This window comes from Sinocyclocheilus grahami, unplaced genomic scaffold, assembly GCF_001515645.1.
Source record: "Sinocyclocheilus grahami isolate Dianchi unplaced genomic scaffold, SAMN03320097.WGS_v1.1 scaffold1070.1, whole genome shotgun sequence".
Classification (NCBI taxonomy): domain Eukaryota; kingdom Metazoa; phylum Chordata; class Actinopteri; order Cypriniformes; family Cyprinidae; genus Sinocyclocheilus; species Sinocyclocheilus grahami.
Genome location: NW_015506249.1, coordinates 492,403 through 508,423, shown reverse-complemented (window position 1 = coordinate 508,423; position 16,021 = coordinate 492,403). Strand labels below are relative to the sequence as shown.

The 16,021-nt window shown below is 36.2% G+C and overlaps 1 protein-coding gene and 1 pseudogene across 1 annotated transcript in view; one reads left to right on the top strand and one right to left on the bottom strand.

Annotated features, from left to right (window-relative positions):
• The first annotated feature begins 49 nt into the window (after positions 1-49).
• Positions 50-16,021, top strand: part of LOC107566357 (uncharacterized protein C19orf44-like) — a 33,410-nt pseudogene continuing 17,438 nt past the window's right edge.
• LOC107566355 (calcium homeostasis endoplasmic reticulum protein) overlaps positions 4,608-16,021 on the bottom strand; it is a 24,011-nt gene continuing 12,597 nt past the window's right edge. The window contains exons 7-19 of the mRNA XM_016251785.1: positions 13,709-13,820; positions 13,519-13,608; positions 13,221-13,434; positions 12,082-12,248; positions 9,721-10,162; positions 8,284-8,525; positions 8,053-8,186; positions 7,881-7,967; positions 6,325-6,471; positions 6,112-6,228; positions 5,334-5,428; positions 5,043-5,228; positions 4,608-4,862 (exon numbers count right to left, since the gene is read on the bottom strand). Of these exons, the coding sequence (XP_016107271.1) occupies positions 4,825-4,862; positions 5,043-5,228; positions 5,334-5,428; positions 6,112-6,228; positions 6,325-6,471; positions 7,881-7,967; positions 8,053-8,186; positions 8,284-8,525; positions 9,721-10,162; positions 12,082-12,248; positions 13,221-13,434; positions 13,519-13,608; positions 13,709-13,820 (2,071 nt within the window). The 3' untranslated portion in view covers positions 4,608-4,824. The remainder of the gene's footprint in view (positions 4,863-5,042; positions 5,229-5,333; positions 5,429-6,111; positions 6,229-6,324; positions 6,472-7,880; positions 7,968-8,052; positions 8,187-8,283; positions 8,526-9,720; positions 10,163-12,081; positions 12,249-13,220; positions 13,435-13,518; positions 13,609-13,708; positions 13,821-16,021) is intronic.

Sequence of the window (16,021 nt, the reverse complement as noted above, 5' to 3'; positions counted from 1 at the left end):
CTAACTGTGTCCAGTTTAAAAAATAAGTAATGTTTACTAACCAGTCAAGATGTGGAGTCGTGGAGGACCAAGGAGTTCAGTTCTGAACCGGGCGAAGGATCAGCTCTCTGGACAGAGAATCACAAACAATGGGATAGCAAGGGACAAAAGAGATGTGGTTAGTGTGTGTTACACGATTGCTTTACATTCGACATTAAATCAAAAGGAACGATGTTTACTTTTTTTTTTTAAATAGACGTTTCTGGTGTAATTGCGCATGATTCATCGCATAATTCTTTGTAATAACTTTACTTTTCGGTATTTTATTTTTTCCTTGACTTTTTGTTTTTCTTAATTATTGTGTTGTAGTTTTGTTGTACCATAGTGTAAACTGAATGATCAAACAAAACATTATATAAAAAAATAAGCTAATCAGCTATTTAGCATTATATTTAGTCATTGTTCTAGTCTACTGTTGAAGGTAATGTGGCCTTTCTAAACTTTTTACAAAAAAATAAGTATTTTTATGCTGTTTAATGTTATTGTAACAAAGGTTAGGATTATAATAGGATATGCTAATTTAGTAGATTAAAAAATAAATAAATAATGGTTTCTAACACCATTCTCTTATTAAATGACAATAACTCCTCTTTACCTAGGAAAGTCCTGGAAAATACATGTCACCGTCTAAGCAGATGCAATTCCAGGACCAGAATGACATCTTTTCACCATCAGCGAGTGAAAACCAGGACCCTGTGAAAACGACAACATTGGAGGGTTTCAGCATGGGTGGCGGGAGCCGATTTCTCAAGACTTCCAAAGATGCCACTGGTGATAGACTGTCATCTGCTCCTACAGGATGTCCTGCTGGAACAGATTAATTTAAGTTCATACCTCAACGCAGTTCACAAAGCGTAGCTTTGAGTAGACTAGCACTCATCGAGAACAACATCAGAAACCAGAAAAGCAAAAACAACGGCCCCAGTATACATACATACCTCTCCGAACCACAAGAGACATTTATCTGTTCAGTCCAGCAGATCTGAGCATGACAGGGAGCCTCTTTCTAAAGAGGGACCATGTCGGCACCTCAAGAGCAGGTTCCTAAGAGAACATCTGGTCTGAATGAACAAAGAAAGGAGAGACAGTTTAGACAGTGATGAAAAGGACATGCAAAGACTTCTAGGAGATTCTTTTAGCTTAACAGAATGTTCTTTGCAAAATGCAGTGAGGCAGAAGAGTCCTCAACCAGTTAAAAAGGTATTAGAACAGTTAAAAGAGTTGGTTGACCATGGTTTACTCACCTTATTGTCATTCTAAACCCGTTTTACTTTTTTTCTTACAGTTATAAAAGAGCAGTAAAAAGTCCACCGTACCTTCACCAAATCCTGAAAGACACAAAGTTTTCAACCATCAAAGTCTTTCCCCTCCCCCCAGCAGGCCTGAGTCACATATGGTCCGGTTTACTGAACATTCAGTGTCCTCTGAAATGGATCAGTGAGATACCAGTCTTTGGACAATCTTTTTCCTGTTGCTGCGACACTTGATCCTGATGATACTCTGAGCGAGAGGAGTGCAGCATCAGATGGTAAAACACCAGTGGATTCCAAATTTTGCAATAATCTGAAACCATTCTTAACTATTGTTAAGTAGAATTGTTCACCTAAGTGTTTTAAATACATTTTTCTCTCTTGGTGATTTCCCAGATTTCAAACTGAACGTAATGCCACTGGATGATCTCGCCCCTATACCTTTTGAAGCAGCAAAAATCTCACAAGAAAAGGTGTGTTAAAATGTCATTTCTGAACATAATTTACGTATTTTTTTATTGAAAAACATTGTTTGTACTCAGAAAGAAACACAAACCAGAACAGAAGATAGAAACAAGAAGTCATCCAACAACATCTCAAATGTTGCTTCACCACCCACACCGGAAGACGCCTCGGCTGCCTACGAGAACGATTTTGAGAGCGAGATCCCATCTGAGTTGCCACAGAGCGCCAGTGAGATCTCTGAACGTCTCACAGATAAAAACAAAGATGCCTCACTGATCAGCGAGGCCCAGCACAGCACACACAAATCCCAGGACGATGACGACGATGACCATACTTTATCACAATCATCGTCATCCAGACACCACTCAAGACACTTCGTCGAGGTCTAGCTCGTTCAATGCAAGTCACACATGGCCCCAGTCCTGACCGTCGTATAAAGGAGGTTGCGGTACAGACTCAGACAGATGGACTAACTTACATATGGTCTTCTGGTAGGTTTACATGATCTGATACTTCGGTCCAGCAAGACTACATTTCTTTGAGGCGTACCTCAGGGTTATATTTCAAGACCACCTTGTTCTTGTTCTGAGAGAAATGTATGTGGGTGAATCTCTCAAAACCTGTCAAGAACATGTCTTGGTCATATTTCTGACTCCATTTCTTTGGGGCGTAACTCAGGGTTATAGTTTAGGACCACTTTCACTCTTTTTCTGAAAGAAAGGTATTTGGGTGAATCTCACAAAAACAATCAAGAACACGTCTAGGTCATATTTCCAACTCTATTTCTTTGGAGTGTCCCTCAGGGTTATGGTTTAGGACCACTTTCGTTCTTTTTCTGTGAAAAATGTATTTGGATCAAGAACACATTGAAGTCCTTTTCATCTATAATACATTTTTTGATATGTATTGACACAAATGTCATGAAATTTAAGCATTTTGCTCCAAATTTCCATTACCGTAATGCAAAAAACCTGGAAAGATGGTTTTGTGAGATCCACTCATTTATGTTTTTGTGATATAATTTTTTTCAGGCATTTTTGGTCCGTCGGTGGGTATGACGTACATGGACCCCACCCCAATAGCCAGTCACAAAGTCAGCGCTGAAGCCATTGAGAGTGAGTATACAGTATGAACTACACGCTTTACGTCTGAATGACCCTGAACCTAGAAAACATACATCTTAAGAGGTTATTACAAAGAATCAGAACATTTCAGTCATTGAGAAAATTATTTTACTAGTTGAACCAGCTAATTTTCCATGTTAACAGGTTTGACGGCATACAGTCCTGCTGTTTTTGCACTCAATGACATGTTGCAGCAGTAGTTGGCCCTCACTAGAGCATTCATCGACTCCACCAGACGTCACTACACATCATTGATTGAGTCACTGGGACCTGCTGATTACAAATACACCACACTAGAGGATACTAAAGAGGTAAAAATTCAATGAGTAACAAAATGAGACTGTGAGGGTTAGACGTAGAACAATTGTATCAAGTTTGTATCATTTTTATTTATATATTCCTTTCATAATATCTTAAGTGTTTGCTAACAGGATTTTTTTTTGTTCTAGTTTATTCACGCTCACAGGCCACCCAAACTGAGTATCGAAAACGCTTTAGAAGTAGTTCTACAGGAAATTAGAGACTAAGACGAGTTTTGGATGCATCATCCATAGATTATAAACAGCCAAAACTTTTCAATCATTGTTCATGTAATAACGTGCCTAAATAAACCAGCATTTTTCAGTATCGGTTCACTGTTTCACTTCAATCATTCATGCATAAATGAAATGTTTGTCTAAACACTGCGCCCTTTTTAAAATATCTTTATTTTGCTTGTACAGAGTCTCAGAATAATCAAAGGAAGCGCTTGCAATGACACTGACACCTCAGTTACAATATGATGCTTTTATGCATTTTACTACAAAAAGGAACCAAGGGCAAGATAAAATGTCCAAACGAATGTGAAAACAGCTTTGACATCTACAGTAAAAAACAAAAAACAAAAAAAAAACAGACCACGTGTGATGGGTGATCACTCTGTGCTGGAGGGCTCCTGGGGGTCTCTGATTACTGAGGATGAACAAAGATAAAACATTCATACTTGGTTATAATTAATAGTAAGTTCAATACTTGGGGTTAATAGTTTGAATAAACCCCTAACCCTAAGTATTAGCATCAATATTAGTGATGATTGACTTGGCAAACAGGCTTTTGCTAACATTAAGGTCTCTATTTTAAAAACATGAATACCTTTTTCTCGTGCTTTCATCCTTGCAACAAAATTGTAGCTTTTGTTTCGCCTGTAGTTCACGTACGGGTCATCCAGCGGGACTCCCACTCCTTTGTACTGGTCCCACTTGTCCCGGATGTCTCCTCCTTTGATGGGGTCTTGAATGCCCTGTTCTTTAGCACCAAGACCTCCTGATCCACTCCAGCCTGCAGGATGAGCAGGAATAGAATTAGTGCTGGATCAATGGAGACATCAGTTCATCAAACAATGGAGACAATCAGTCTTCGTCAAACATGTTCTAGATCACTTACCCATCTTCATGAGCATCTGATGGCCCTTGTTTTCTTCGCCCAGCTTGAGGTCGGCTGGTAACGCAGCAGGGCCTGAACCTAAACCAGATGTGGAGCTGCAGAGAGGCCGTATTTCATGTCAACATCATGCTAAATCGCAATTTGGATTGGATCAATTTTGTGATACCACCAATTGTAATTGTTTATAATTTTTTACATTCAATGCAACAAGAAATTTAGCTTTAGTCACAAAATTTGACTTATAAAGGTCAAATAAATGTGGTGGAAAAAAAAGCACAGACACTGCAATCTGAATGGGATACTTTTTAAAATATCTTTATTTTGCTTGTACAGAGTCTCAGAATAATCAAAGGAAGCGCTTGCAATGACACTGACACCTCAGTTACAATATGATGCTTTTATGCATTTTACTACAAAAAGGAACCAAGGGCAAGATAAAATGTCCAAACGAATGTGAAAACAGCTTTGACATCTACAGTAAAAAACAAAAAACAAAAAAAAAACAGACCACGTGTGATGGGTGATCACTCTGTGCTGGAGGGCTCCTGGGGGTCTCTGATTACTGAGGATGAACAAAGATAAAACATTCATACTTGGTTATAATTAATAGTAAGTTCAATACTTGGGGTTAATAGTTTGAATAAACCCCTAACCCTAAGTATTAGCATCAATATTAGTGATGATTGACTTGGCAAACAGGCTTTTGCTAACATTAAGGTCTCTATTTTAAAAACATGAATACCTTTTTCTCGTGCTTTCATCCTTGCAACAAAATTGTAGCTTTTGTTTCGCCTGTAGTTCACGTACGGGTCATCCAGCGGGACTCCCACTCCTTTGTACTGGTCCCACTTGTCCCGGATGTCTCCTCCTTTGATGGGGTCTTGAATGCCCTGTTCTTTAGCACCAAGACCTCCTGATCCACTCCAGCCTGCAGGATGAGCAGGAATAGAATTAGTGCTGGATCAATGGAGACATCAGTTCATCAAACAATGGAGACAATCAGTCTTCGTCAAACATGTTCTAGATCACTTACCCATCTTCATGAGCATCTGATGGCCCTTGTTTTCTTCGCCCAGCTTGAGGTCGGCTGGTAACGCAGCAGGGCCTGAACCTAAACCAGATGTGGAGCTGCAGAGAGGCCGTATTTCATGTCAACATCATGCTAAATCGCAATTTGGATTGGATCAATTTTGTGATACCACCAATTGTAATTGTTTATAATTTTTTACATTCAATGCAACAAGAAATTTAGCTTTAGTCACAAAATTTGACTTATAAAGGTCAAATAAATGTGGTGGAAAAAAAGCACAGACACTGCAATCTGAATGGGATACTTTTTTCACCATCCAACTTCTAAAGGTCAAAATAAATGTGGAGAGATTTTGTGACAAAAAATACAACAATAGATTTTGTAATGTGATTTCGTAGGATGGGATTAGATTTAAATTTAGGAGCCCCTAATGAGTAAAAAGAATTTAGGTAATTTGCTACATAATTTTTAATGATATTTTATTTCAATATTTTTATTTTAAATTTCACTAAATAAAGTCGCAATATCACTTTTTGTATTAATAGTTTTTCATTATTCATTTTACAAATAATTAAAGACAATGAAAAACATAGGTAAATAATTAAACTCAATAAATTGATTAATTTAATTGTATTTTTTTAATTGAGCATAAACATAAAAATTATGTAAAATTATCATGAAATCCTGATAGTAATAACTATCTGTACAGATACAGATTACAAAGCAAAATTCTGCTTTTCAAATCCGAACTGGATTTGGGTAACAAGGTAGCTCGACTTACGGTGGTGTCGGACTGCGTGATTTTGCAGCGTCACAACGCTTGTCTGGAGATCGTGATCTGGAGCGAGATCTGGAGCGGGAGTGACTTCGGGACCTGGATCTGGAGTGACTCCTGCTCCTACGGGAGAAAGTGAAAAATGTGTTCAACAACTTCGTGTGGCTGGAAAAAATGGTTTAAATATTCACAGATTATTTTAGATTTTTTTTTAGATACCTGGAGCGAGATCTGGAGTAGGAGCGAGAACGAGAGCGGGATCTGGATCGGGATCTGGAGCGAGAGGATTTGGAAGACCTGGAGCTGGAGCGTGACGTTGATCGTCCTCGACTGCGTGACCGACTGCGTGAAGGATTCCCTCGGGTGCTGCCAAAAAATCATCACGTGAAATGTTACTGAGGAAACAATGGGAATGACTTTTTTTTGGTCACATCTGAATTCAAGTGTTATTTTAGTATTACAAGTATACTATAATAGTATTTATTAATATTATGTCCTAGTTTTATATGTTCATTTTAATTTTAGTCTAAGTTTTACTAATATTGTATTTTGTCATTTTTATTAGGCTTTTTATATTTAGTTTTTATTTCAGTTTTAGTCATTTTAGTATACCATTATAGTATTTATTAATGTTTTAAGTTAGATTTTATTTTCCAAATTTTTTGTTTAAATTTTAGTTTTGATATTTTTTGTTGTTTTTATAAGCTTGTTTATTAATCATTTATTGTTGTATATATATATTTAGTTTTTATTTTATTTCAGCTTTAGTTTTAGTATACTATTATGGTATTAATATTTAGATTTTTTTTATTTTCAGATTTCAGTATAATGTTGAAGTTTTAGCCATATTTAGTATATTTTTATTTTAGTTTTAGCTTTGGCAATTTTAGTATACTATTATAGTATTGTGATTAGGTCTTTTTATATTTTCAGCTTTCATTTAAATTTTTAGATTCACTGTTTGTTTTGTTGCTGTTTTTTTTAAATTAGGTTTTAATATTTATTTTTATTTCAGTTTTAGTTTTTTTTGTATACTATTATAGTATTCACTAATATTTTGTATTAGTTTTCATTTTCAGCTTTCATTTATTTTTATTTTTATTTAATTTTTATTTGCTCTTGTTTTTTTCCTTGTTTGTCATTATAGTAATTTTTTTATTTTTATAAATATTTATTTTTATTTCAGTTTTAGTCTTAACAAATTCAGCATTTCAACTTAAGTGAGTTGCAAAGGCAACATTTGTAACCGAGATGCACCGATTGCAATTTTCTTGGCTGATTCCGATTTTTTGTTAGTGTGATCTGCCGATACCGATTTTTGCCGATTCCGATTTTCTTTCTAAGAACTATAATTGACAGCATATACAAACAAAAATCAACATTACTTTCATAAAAAAACACAAGTAAAAAGTCATTAATAAAATAAGAACGAATAAAAAAATGGCAAACAACAGCACAAATAAATGCAATAGAATAAAGAGAGCTATGAAACTAAGTTTTTCAGGTTAAGTAAGTTTTTATTCAGGTAAGAAAACTACACTACATACCACTACAATACTACTACATCCAGTGTTATTTTACATTTGATTATTTTAATTTCTGTAGTCTTCCGAAAATCAGCCGATTCCGATCCCTGGCCGATCGATCGGTGCATCTCTAATTTATAATTGTAAATTAGTTTTCGCTTTTTCATCTAATATTTACATTTTATTTAAACTAATGAAAAGGTTTTAGTTTTTGTTAGAATACATTAAAACAGTTCATTTCTTCCGCACCTGTTGCGTTTGTCCTGATCCTTTTTCCGCCTCGCTCTCATTTTGGCCCGGAAGAACTCGTACAGACCATTCTGTTCCCAACCCTCACTAGAAAAATAATACATTTTAGTCATTACAACTGAAGTATTAAATAAAAAAAAACAACAAAACGAGCAGTCACATTGGTGTTCACCTGTTTCTGGGTCTGTCGTGGGACGGCGGGCTGTAAAACGCCTCCACTGCAGCCAGCAGACGGTCACTGGGAGGCATCGGGGGGGGCAAACGGATGTCTTTGGGGTCCAGAGGCTTATAATCATGATCTTCAAGCTATTGTTAAAGAGAAAGTTTAATCTCACATTTAAGACGAGACTGACAAAAACAAGCATCTACTTTCTGTTTCTGTTCATTTTTAATGTAAAATGACCTTTACGAGCGGCGCCATGAGTCCTGCGGGAAGGTCGAAGTAGGGCACATTGGGCACCAGACTGGGGTCGTCCTGACTGACGTGAGATGGGGTCTGCCGCCGCATGTGGGGCGCCTGACCGTTAAAGCCTTGGGGCGGTGGCCCGAATTCAGGATGCTGGTTCCCGGCCCACGGAGGAGGATCAGATATCCCGGGAGGAGGTATCCTCTGGTTTGGGTGGTGATGAGGAGGCGGAACGATCTCTGATGAGAAGAACAATATATTATGTCTGACTATTAAAAACTGTCTTACACAAAATCTGAATTTTTAACAAAAATAAAACATGCAAAATCAGAAAGAAATTGCCTAATTTAGGCAGGCTTTTTGGAGCAAAACAACAACAACTGTTTGTTACCTATTCAATTATTATACTGCAATATGTGTCTAATTGTTCCTTATTTTGAAAAAAAAAAAAATAATCTGATGAGAAGAACAATATATTATGTCTGACTATTAAAAACTGTCTTACACAAAATCTGAATTTTTAACAAAAATAAAACATGCAAAATCAGAAAGAAATTGCCTAATTTAGGCAGGCTTTTTGGAGCAAAACAACAACTGTTTGTTACCTATTCAATTATTATACTGCAATATGTGTCTAATTGTTCCTTATTTTGAAAAAAAAAAAAAAAATTTACTTTAAATATTAAAATATTTTTTGAAATATGTCTGTATTTGTTTTGTTTTTAATTTGGAAAATAGGTGATTTGTTTGAATTAATTCTAGAATTTTAAGACTACAGAACAATAATAATTACTGTTATTAATATTCAAAACAGTATTTTATTATTTAAGTCATAAAAATTAAACATCAATAAAGAAATATATTTCCATTACAATAATACTGCAAAATAAATAACTACTGCAAACTAAAAATTAGCATTTTTTGTCACATCTTTATTTTTTATTTTTTAAGTATCAGTAGTGTTGTCAAAAGTACCGACTGCAATACCAGTCAAAATTCACGTCAAAATTACAGTACCGACTGGTATCGCGGTCTGTACTTTTGACAACCCGATAGAATACTATTTATATAGTATTTCACATTAATATTATCAATTTATATTATTTTAAAGTATTTATATCATTTATATTAATATTTTGGTTTTTATATTATATAATTTCATATTTTATTAAAATTTAGTTTAGGTCTGACTAATTTTGTTGTTTTTGTACTTCTTAGTTTTTAAGTATTTTATTTTAATTTTAGTATTAGTATTTTTAGTATCAATTTTTTTGCTTTCAAACATAAAACCTCGTATTTACGCAATTCAGGATGGAAAAGTGGAAATCTGAAGAAATAAGAAAAAATTTTATATCAAACAAGGACTTGTGTAAAGTGAAATCAGAGTCATTTTTAACTCTAGTAGTATTCCGAATAGAAAAGCCGAGGTCTCACCTCCTGGGAAGTCTCCCTGTGGGTAGTCGAATCGGTGCTGCGGATACGGCGGCCGTTCGAAGTGATGCCGCGGAGGAAACTCGTCCTGCATGAAACGCGGCGGGAAACGTCCGAAATTGTGAGGTGGCGGTGGCGGCTGGTTGAATGGCGGCGGCTGCTGATGGGGAGGGAAGGGCCCGCGGAAATGCGGCGGACGCTGCATGCGGAAGGGAGGCTCCCTCTGACCCCACGGCGGCGGCGGCTGCTCCGGCTGGCTGCTCCATGGCGGCTGGTCGAACTGACCGCTCCAGGAGGGCGGCGGCTCGTTCTGGCTGCTCCAGGGACCTGCGGGGCCCCCGTCCCGAGGGCCGCTCCAGTTGGGGTCCCGCTGCTCGTTCCACATGCCCTCGTGGCTATTCCAGGGCGGGCAGGGGGGCGGGACATGAGACGGCTCGAATGGCGGCTGGAGGCAGAAAAATTGATTGAAAGTTTTTGTTATGTTTTTGGAAAATAATTGTAATCCATTACTGATTTCAAACTACATTACGAAATTTCTAATTAGTAAAAATCTATTACACTACTTTTAGATTACTTTTCCTTCTGACCTAATTTGTTAATCACTTTGATTTGAATTGGTTAAGTAAGGAATAATTGACGATGGGCCGTCGAATTCTTAGAAAATAATGCACACCCGAGGTGCATTATTTTCTAATAATTCAATGGCCCGTCGTCAATTATTCCGCTTATACTATGGTTACCACACCTCAAGACATCGATCGGATGATATATTTCAAGGCATTCGTCCGGCTTTTCTACTTAAAACGCTATTGTAAGTAGGATTAATTTCTTCCGCATCTCATCCAATGCCTCCATTGCCAATTTTAAACCTAGCAACGAAGGCTTGAGCCGTTGATAGCAGACCAATGCAGCTAATAACTAAGTTAGAGAGAGAGAGAGAGAGAGCGAGAGAGAGAGACTACCTCTGTGAGTCTGGGCATCTCGCAAGTGTTCGGCAGCAATGTCTATAACAGTGAATATTTAAGTTATATTTCTACCTCGTTTGTGAGAAGTCATGTAATTTTTAAGTTCTTAAACTATGTTACTGATAAAATCGCCAGAGTAGCGCTAACAACATTAGCACGTATGTTAACGTGTGTGCAAACTCTATGTGCGTCTGTGAGAAAGAGAGAGTGGGAGAGATAGAGTATGTTCTTTTTAGAACGAATTAAAAAAAAAAAATGAATGAAAGATCAATTATGAACAATTTACTGCCATCGAGTGAGTGAAATATAATCATTAAAATAGTAACGCTAATCTGATTGAGCATTTTAATGTTTTTTTTGGGAAAATAAATTGTAATCTATTACTGATTTCAAATTTTAAAAAAATCTATTACACTACTTTTAGGTTACTTTTGCTTCTAGATTACTTTTATTTCTGACCTAATTCATTCATCAGATTAATTTGAATATGTTAATCTTGTTTTATTAAAGCAATAAGCCCGAAGAAGCCGTGGTTTACAGTGAATTTATAACAGCTAAGGGGCGTTGTTAGGCACGACGTGAAGCCAGAAAGTTGAGAAAATTACAGCAGTTTTTGGCATTTTAACACATTAGTTTACCTCTAGGAAACCTGGCCAGTAGTTGTATTTTATGAAGTTAATGTTTAGTTTTAGATATAGGCAGTTTAGATATATGCACTATATTTGCAGTTAGATAACGTGAGAAACACCGTATTAGCGATCATGATTTGTAGTGTAATTTACAACAGCTTCGAACACGCCTTAACCAATCAGAATCAAGGACCGGAACTATCCGTTTTATAAATTGATTTAAAAATACCAAGAGAAAGAAAATATATTTGTCAACAACAAAGTATCATAATAATGTCAGTAGGTTTGTGAAGGAACTGCAGGGGGTTCATAAGTTGATTAAATTAATGATTAAATCGTAAAAATGTAAATATAATCTTACAAAATGAATAAAAGCAGCAGGCTTTTTTTTTTTTTTTAGAATGAACATATTCTGACATTTAGAGTGGCCTTTTATTGTGGCCAGCCTAAGGCACACCTGTGCAATAATCATGCTGTCTAATCAGCATCTTGATATGCCACACCTGTGAGGTGGATGGATTATCTCGGCAAAGGAGAAGTGCTCACTAACACAGATTTAGACAGATTTGTGAACAATATTTGAGAGAAATAGGCCTTTTGTGTTCATAGAAAAAGTCTTAGATCTTTGAGTTCAGCTCATGAAAAATGGGGGCAAAAACAAGTGTTGCGTTTATAATTTTGTTCAGTGTATAATCAGTTAGTGAGTTATTTTTAAAACACAGCTGCAAATAACGTAAGATCTGTAAGGTTTTAAAGTGTTTTTGACTCACGGGTTGTTGCGGGTTCCATGCCGGCATGTTGTGCTGCGGATCGAACCAGCCGGGTTTAGAGGAGGGAATGTCAGACGACGCTGCTGGGTTCGAGTCTGAGGGTCGGTTCTGAGCGGCTTCGTAATCGCCGGCAGAAGGACCGGCCAATGGAGGAGGCTTTAGATCTACTGATGACATTATTAAGAAAAAAAAAAGGTCAAGAATGATATCATAATCACAAATTAGCAAGAATTACATCAAATTGAGTCAAAAAGACAATGTGTTTTGTCTATTTATGTGAAGCAGCACTGTAAATTGCCTTACAAGGATTGATAAAGTTCTTAACTCAAAAAAGTATGATTTCAATCCAAGAAATCATAAAGCAATGATAATCATCAGAGCAAACTGGAGAACAAAAACAATTTAAAAACTGATTTACATTTTTTTTTTAAGACGTCTCTTCTGCTCACCAAGGCTGCATTTATTTGATCAAAAACACAGTAAAATTATGAAATATTATTACCATTTAAAATAGCGTTCTATGTGAATATACTGTACACGCATAATTTATTGCTGTAACTTAACACTGAATTTTCAGCATCATTAATCCAGTCTTCAGTGTCACATGATCCTTCAGAAATCATTCTAATATGCTGATTTGCTGCTCAAAAAATATTCTGATTATTATCAATGTTGAAAACAGTTGTGCTGCACAATATTTTAGTGGAAACAGTGACCCATTGTTTTTCAGGATTCTTTGATGAACAGAACGTTCAAAAGAACAGCTTTTATTTGAAACCGAAATCTTTTGTAACATTAGAAATGTCTTTACTGTGACTTTTGATTCATTTAATGCATCCTTGATGAATAAAAGCATACATTTCTTTCTGACTCCAAACTTTTGAACAGCAGTGTGTTTCATAAGCAACTTTGTCTATATATGAAAAAGGTTGACCTAAATCTTATTCAGATAGTTTCCAAAGGAAACACATCTCATTTTCATTTAGTTTAAGATAAAGTACTAAAATTACTACAACTAAAACATATTTAATATCCATTTAATCTAAAAAAATATATATAATATTTTAAAAACACAAAAAAATATTAAATTATAAATAAAAATATTATTTAAAATATACATTATTTAATGTATTTTTTACCAGGCTGAGAGGTCAAGGGCGCTTGAGTCTTCACGTCGGCGTCTGCAGGCGTCAGCTGACCGACGGTGACCGCGGCTGCTGCTACCGCCACCGTCTGCTGCTGCTTCAGATTGTTCACAAACTCCTCGTGCTGCGTCTTCAGCACCTGGATCTGCTGCTGGAAGGCCATCTGGACGGGCTGCACCACCGGCGCGTACTCCGTGATGAGCGATGCCTGGACCAGACACAACAGAGACAGGATGAGAAACACATCCTCCAGATTTGACCAGAAAACAAACACTGACAGCACGAGCTGCACCTGATACTGTCCGAGGCCCAGAGCCGGACTCTGAAGCTGCTGAATGGTGACGTCGTCAAAGTAGCTGTTCTTCTCCCAGAGCAGCAGTAGCTGAAAACATGAAGAGCAACGACTCGTTTTTCCTGCTACAAGTCAAATTGACACCATAGTGAAGCTGCAAATAGGAAGAAATGGGGATGGATGATCTTACGCGGGTGATTTTCTGCTGCTTGTCTTCCTCTACAGCCAGGAAACTGGTGCAGTAAATGGGAACCACGACCTTCTGTAGAGCCGCCAAAAGATCCCTCTGATTTTTCCTCTGACTGTGGAGAAAAATCAAGGTTTGCTCAATAAAATGCCATAAAATACACCTGGAGTTAACAAGTACATCTAAAATGGGCCACTACTTTTTCATTCTTTCACAATGTGTAAAGTGAAAATGATAACTCTTTATTGTCAAATAACCTTTTTAGTTTGGAGCCTAAAAATTAAATTTAAATGAAAATTAGGTACCAAATAGGGATGCACGATATATCGGCCACCATATCGGTATCGGACGATAAATGTAAATTTTTCTGTTATCGTTATCGAACCGATAAGGGAATTTGGCCGATATCTTGGAGCCGATAAATACTGTATTGACCCGATTATAAGACGATGTTTTTTTTCTTGGAAATACATCTGAAAAAACGCGGTCGTCTTATATTCAGGGCCTAGACTTTGACATGTCAATAATACGCCCACAACAATAGGTAGTGCCAAATACGCATACAACGAGAGTGCCATGAAATACGTAATGTAATGCGTGTTGTAAAGATCGCGAGTAAAAACAAAAGAAAAATAAAAGCTTACAGCTGCACGAGTCGTGACGGTCACGTTAGCCTGATGGGACCAAACTCCCTTTGTGATTTTAAAACGTAAGACAGTACCCAGATTTGAAGACTACAGTAAGATTTAACTTCTACTGTTAATAAGATTTTGGTAGGCTACTATTAGATGGATAGCCTAAATGTCCTAATTCAGATGGGCTACCTGTTTTTTTTTTTTTTTTAAGTGTATATTTTTTTAATATGATTGTTGGTACATTTTACCAGTTTTTACCATACTTTAAAAACAAAAATTAAAATAGGAAAAATATGCAATATGAAAATAATTGAAGACAAAATGTGTTTTACTGAGAAAAAACAAGATTTGGCTTTTAAAAAGCCTTTTTCCAAAAGGTACATCTGGAAAAAGGGGGGTCGTCTTATATTCGGGCCAATACGGTAATACATTATTTCCTGCAGAGACACTTCAGATGCGCACTGTTCAGCATGATGGTTTTTAATTGCTTGAAATATTATGGGAATCACTTCAAAAAGGAAAATACAGTGAACTGCACCATGTGCAGGGCAAGTCTGTCATATTATAATGAGATCATTAGCTACTGTAAAAAAAAAATAAGAAATCATGAAGGGGGCCAACACTTTTTCACACCACTGTATATAATATTATAATGAGAACACTATTATAATAAAACGTTATGAATTCTTTCGGTTTGATTTCCGTGTTTCAGCACGTTGTTGCGGGAAGAGCCAAGAGCGCATCCACAACAGAAGTTACACATTCTGATTAGCACGTTTAACTTAGTTCGAGTTCACTTGTGCATTAGCATCTTTTTGTACATATAAGTAATAATATTATATTTATGTTGTGTAAATATCTGATTATATCTGAATATGTGATGCGTTTCCTTGAGTTAAGCTGGCAGCACTTCAGTTTACCGGTGTTCATTCAGCTGTTCAGCTTCAGCACACGCAGCTTGAACAGCAATGCACAACATTAATAACTATGATTGGGAATGTCATTTACATAACATTATAAAGAGAACATTACCGTAATAAAAAAGTTTTTATGGGAAGAGACAAGAGCGCATCCATGAGTAATACATCTGACTAATGCATAACTTAGTTCGAGTTCACTAGTGCATTTGCGTCTTTTTGTCATATATAAGTTATAATATTATGTTTATGTTGTATAAACAACCCTCTACGGACACCTTGGAGTATACCTATGATGAAAATTACAGGCCTCTCTCATCTTTTTAAGTGGGAGAACTTGCACAATTGGTGGCTGACTAAATACTTTTTTGCCCCACTGTATATGTTTGTAAATGGCACAGTTTTTTAAATATCTGAAAGTACATTCTTAACATCAGTCAGTCAAGCATTATAATATGATAATCAAGTATTATTTAATGATAGAACTTTAGTAATTAGAATTAAAACTTGATAACCATGTTTGAATGCATATTAAGTCATTTTAACTGGACTGGTGGTGCTTTTTTGGTCATTCAGTGTTTCTTTAAAAAAAATGAGAAAAAACTAAGAAAAATACTGATAAGATAATAATGATATGAATTCTACTAATAAGAACAATATAAAACAAGGATTTATGAGCTACTGGATTCATGAATATTAATCAGGTTGTGTGCGTTCGCTCGAATTGATTTGCTGAAATCAAAACAGGGATGATAATAGGTGAG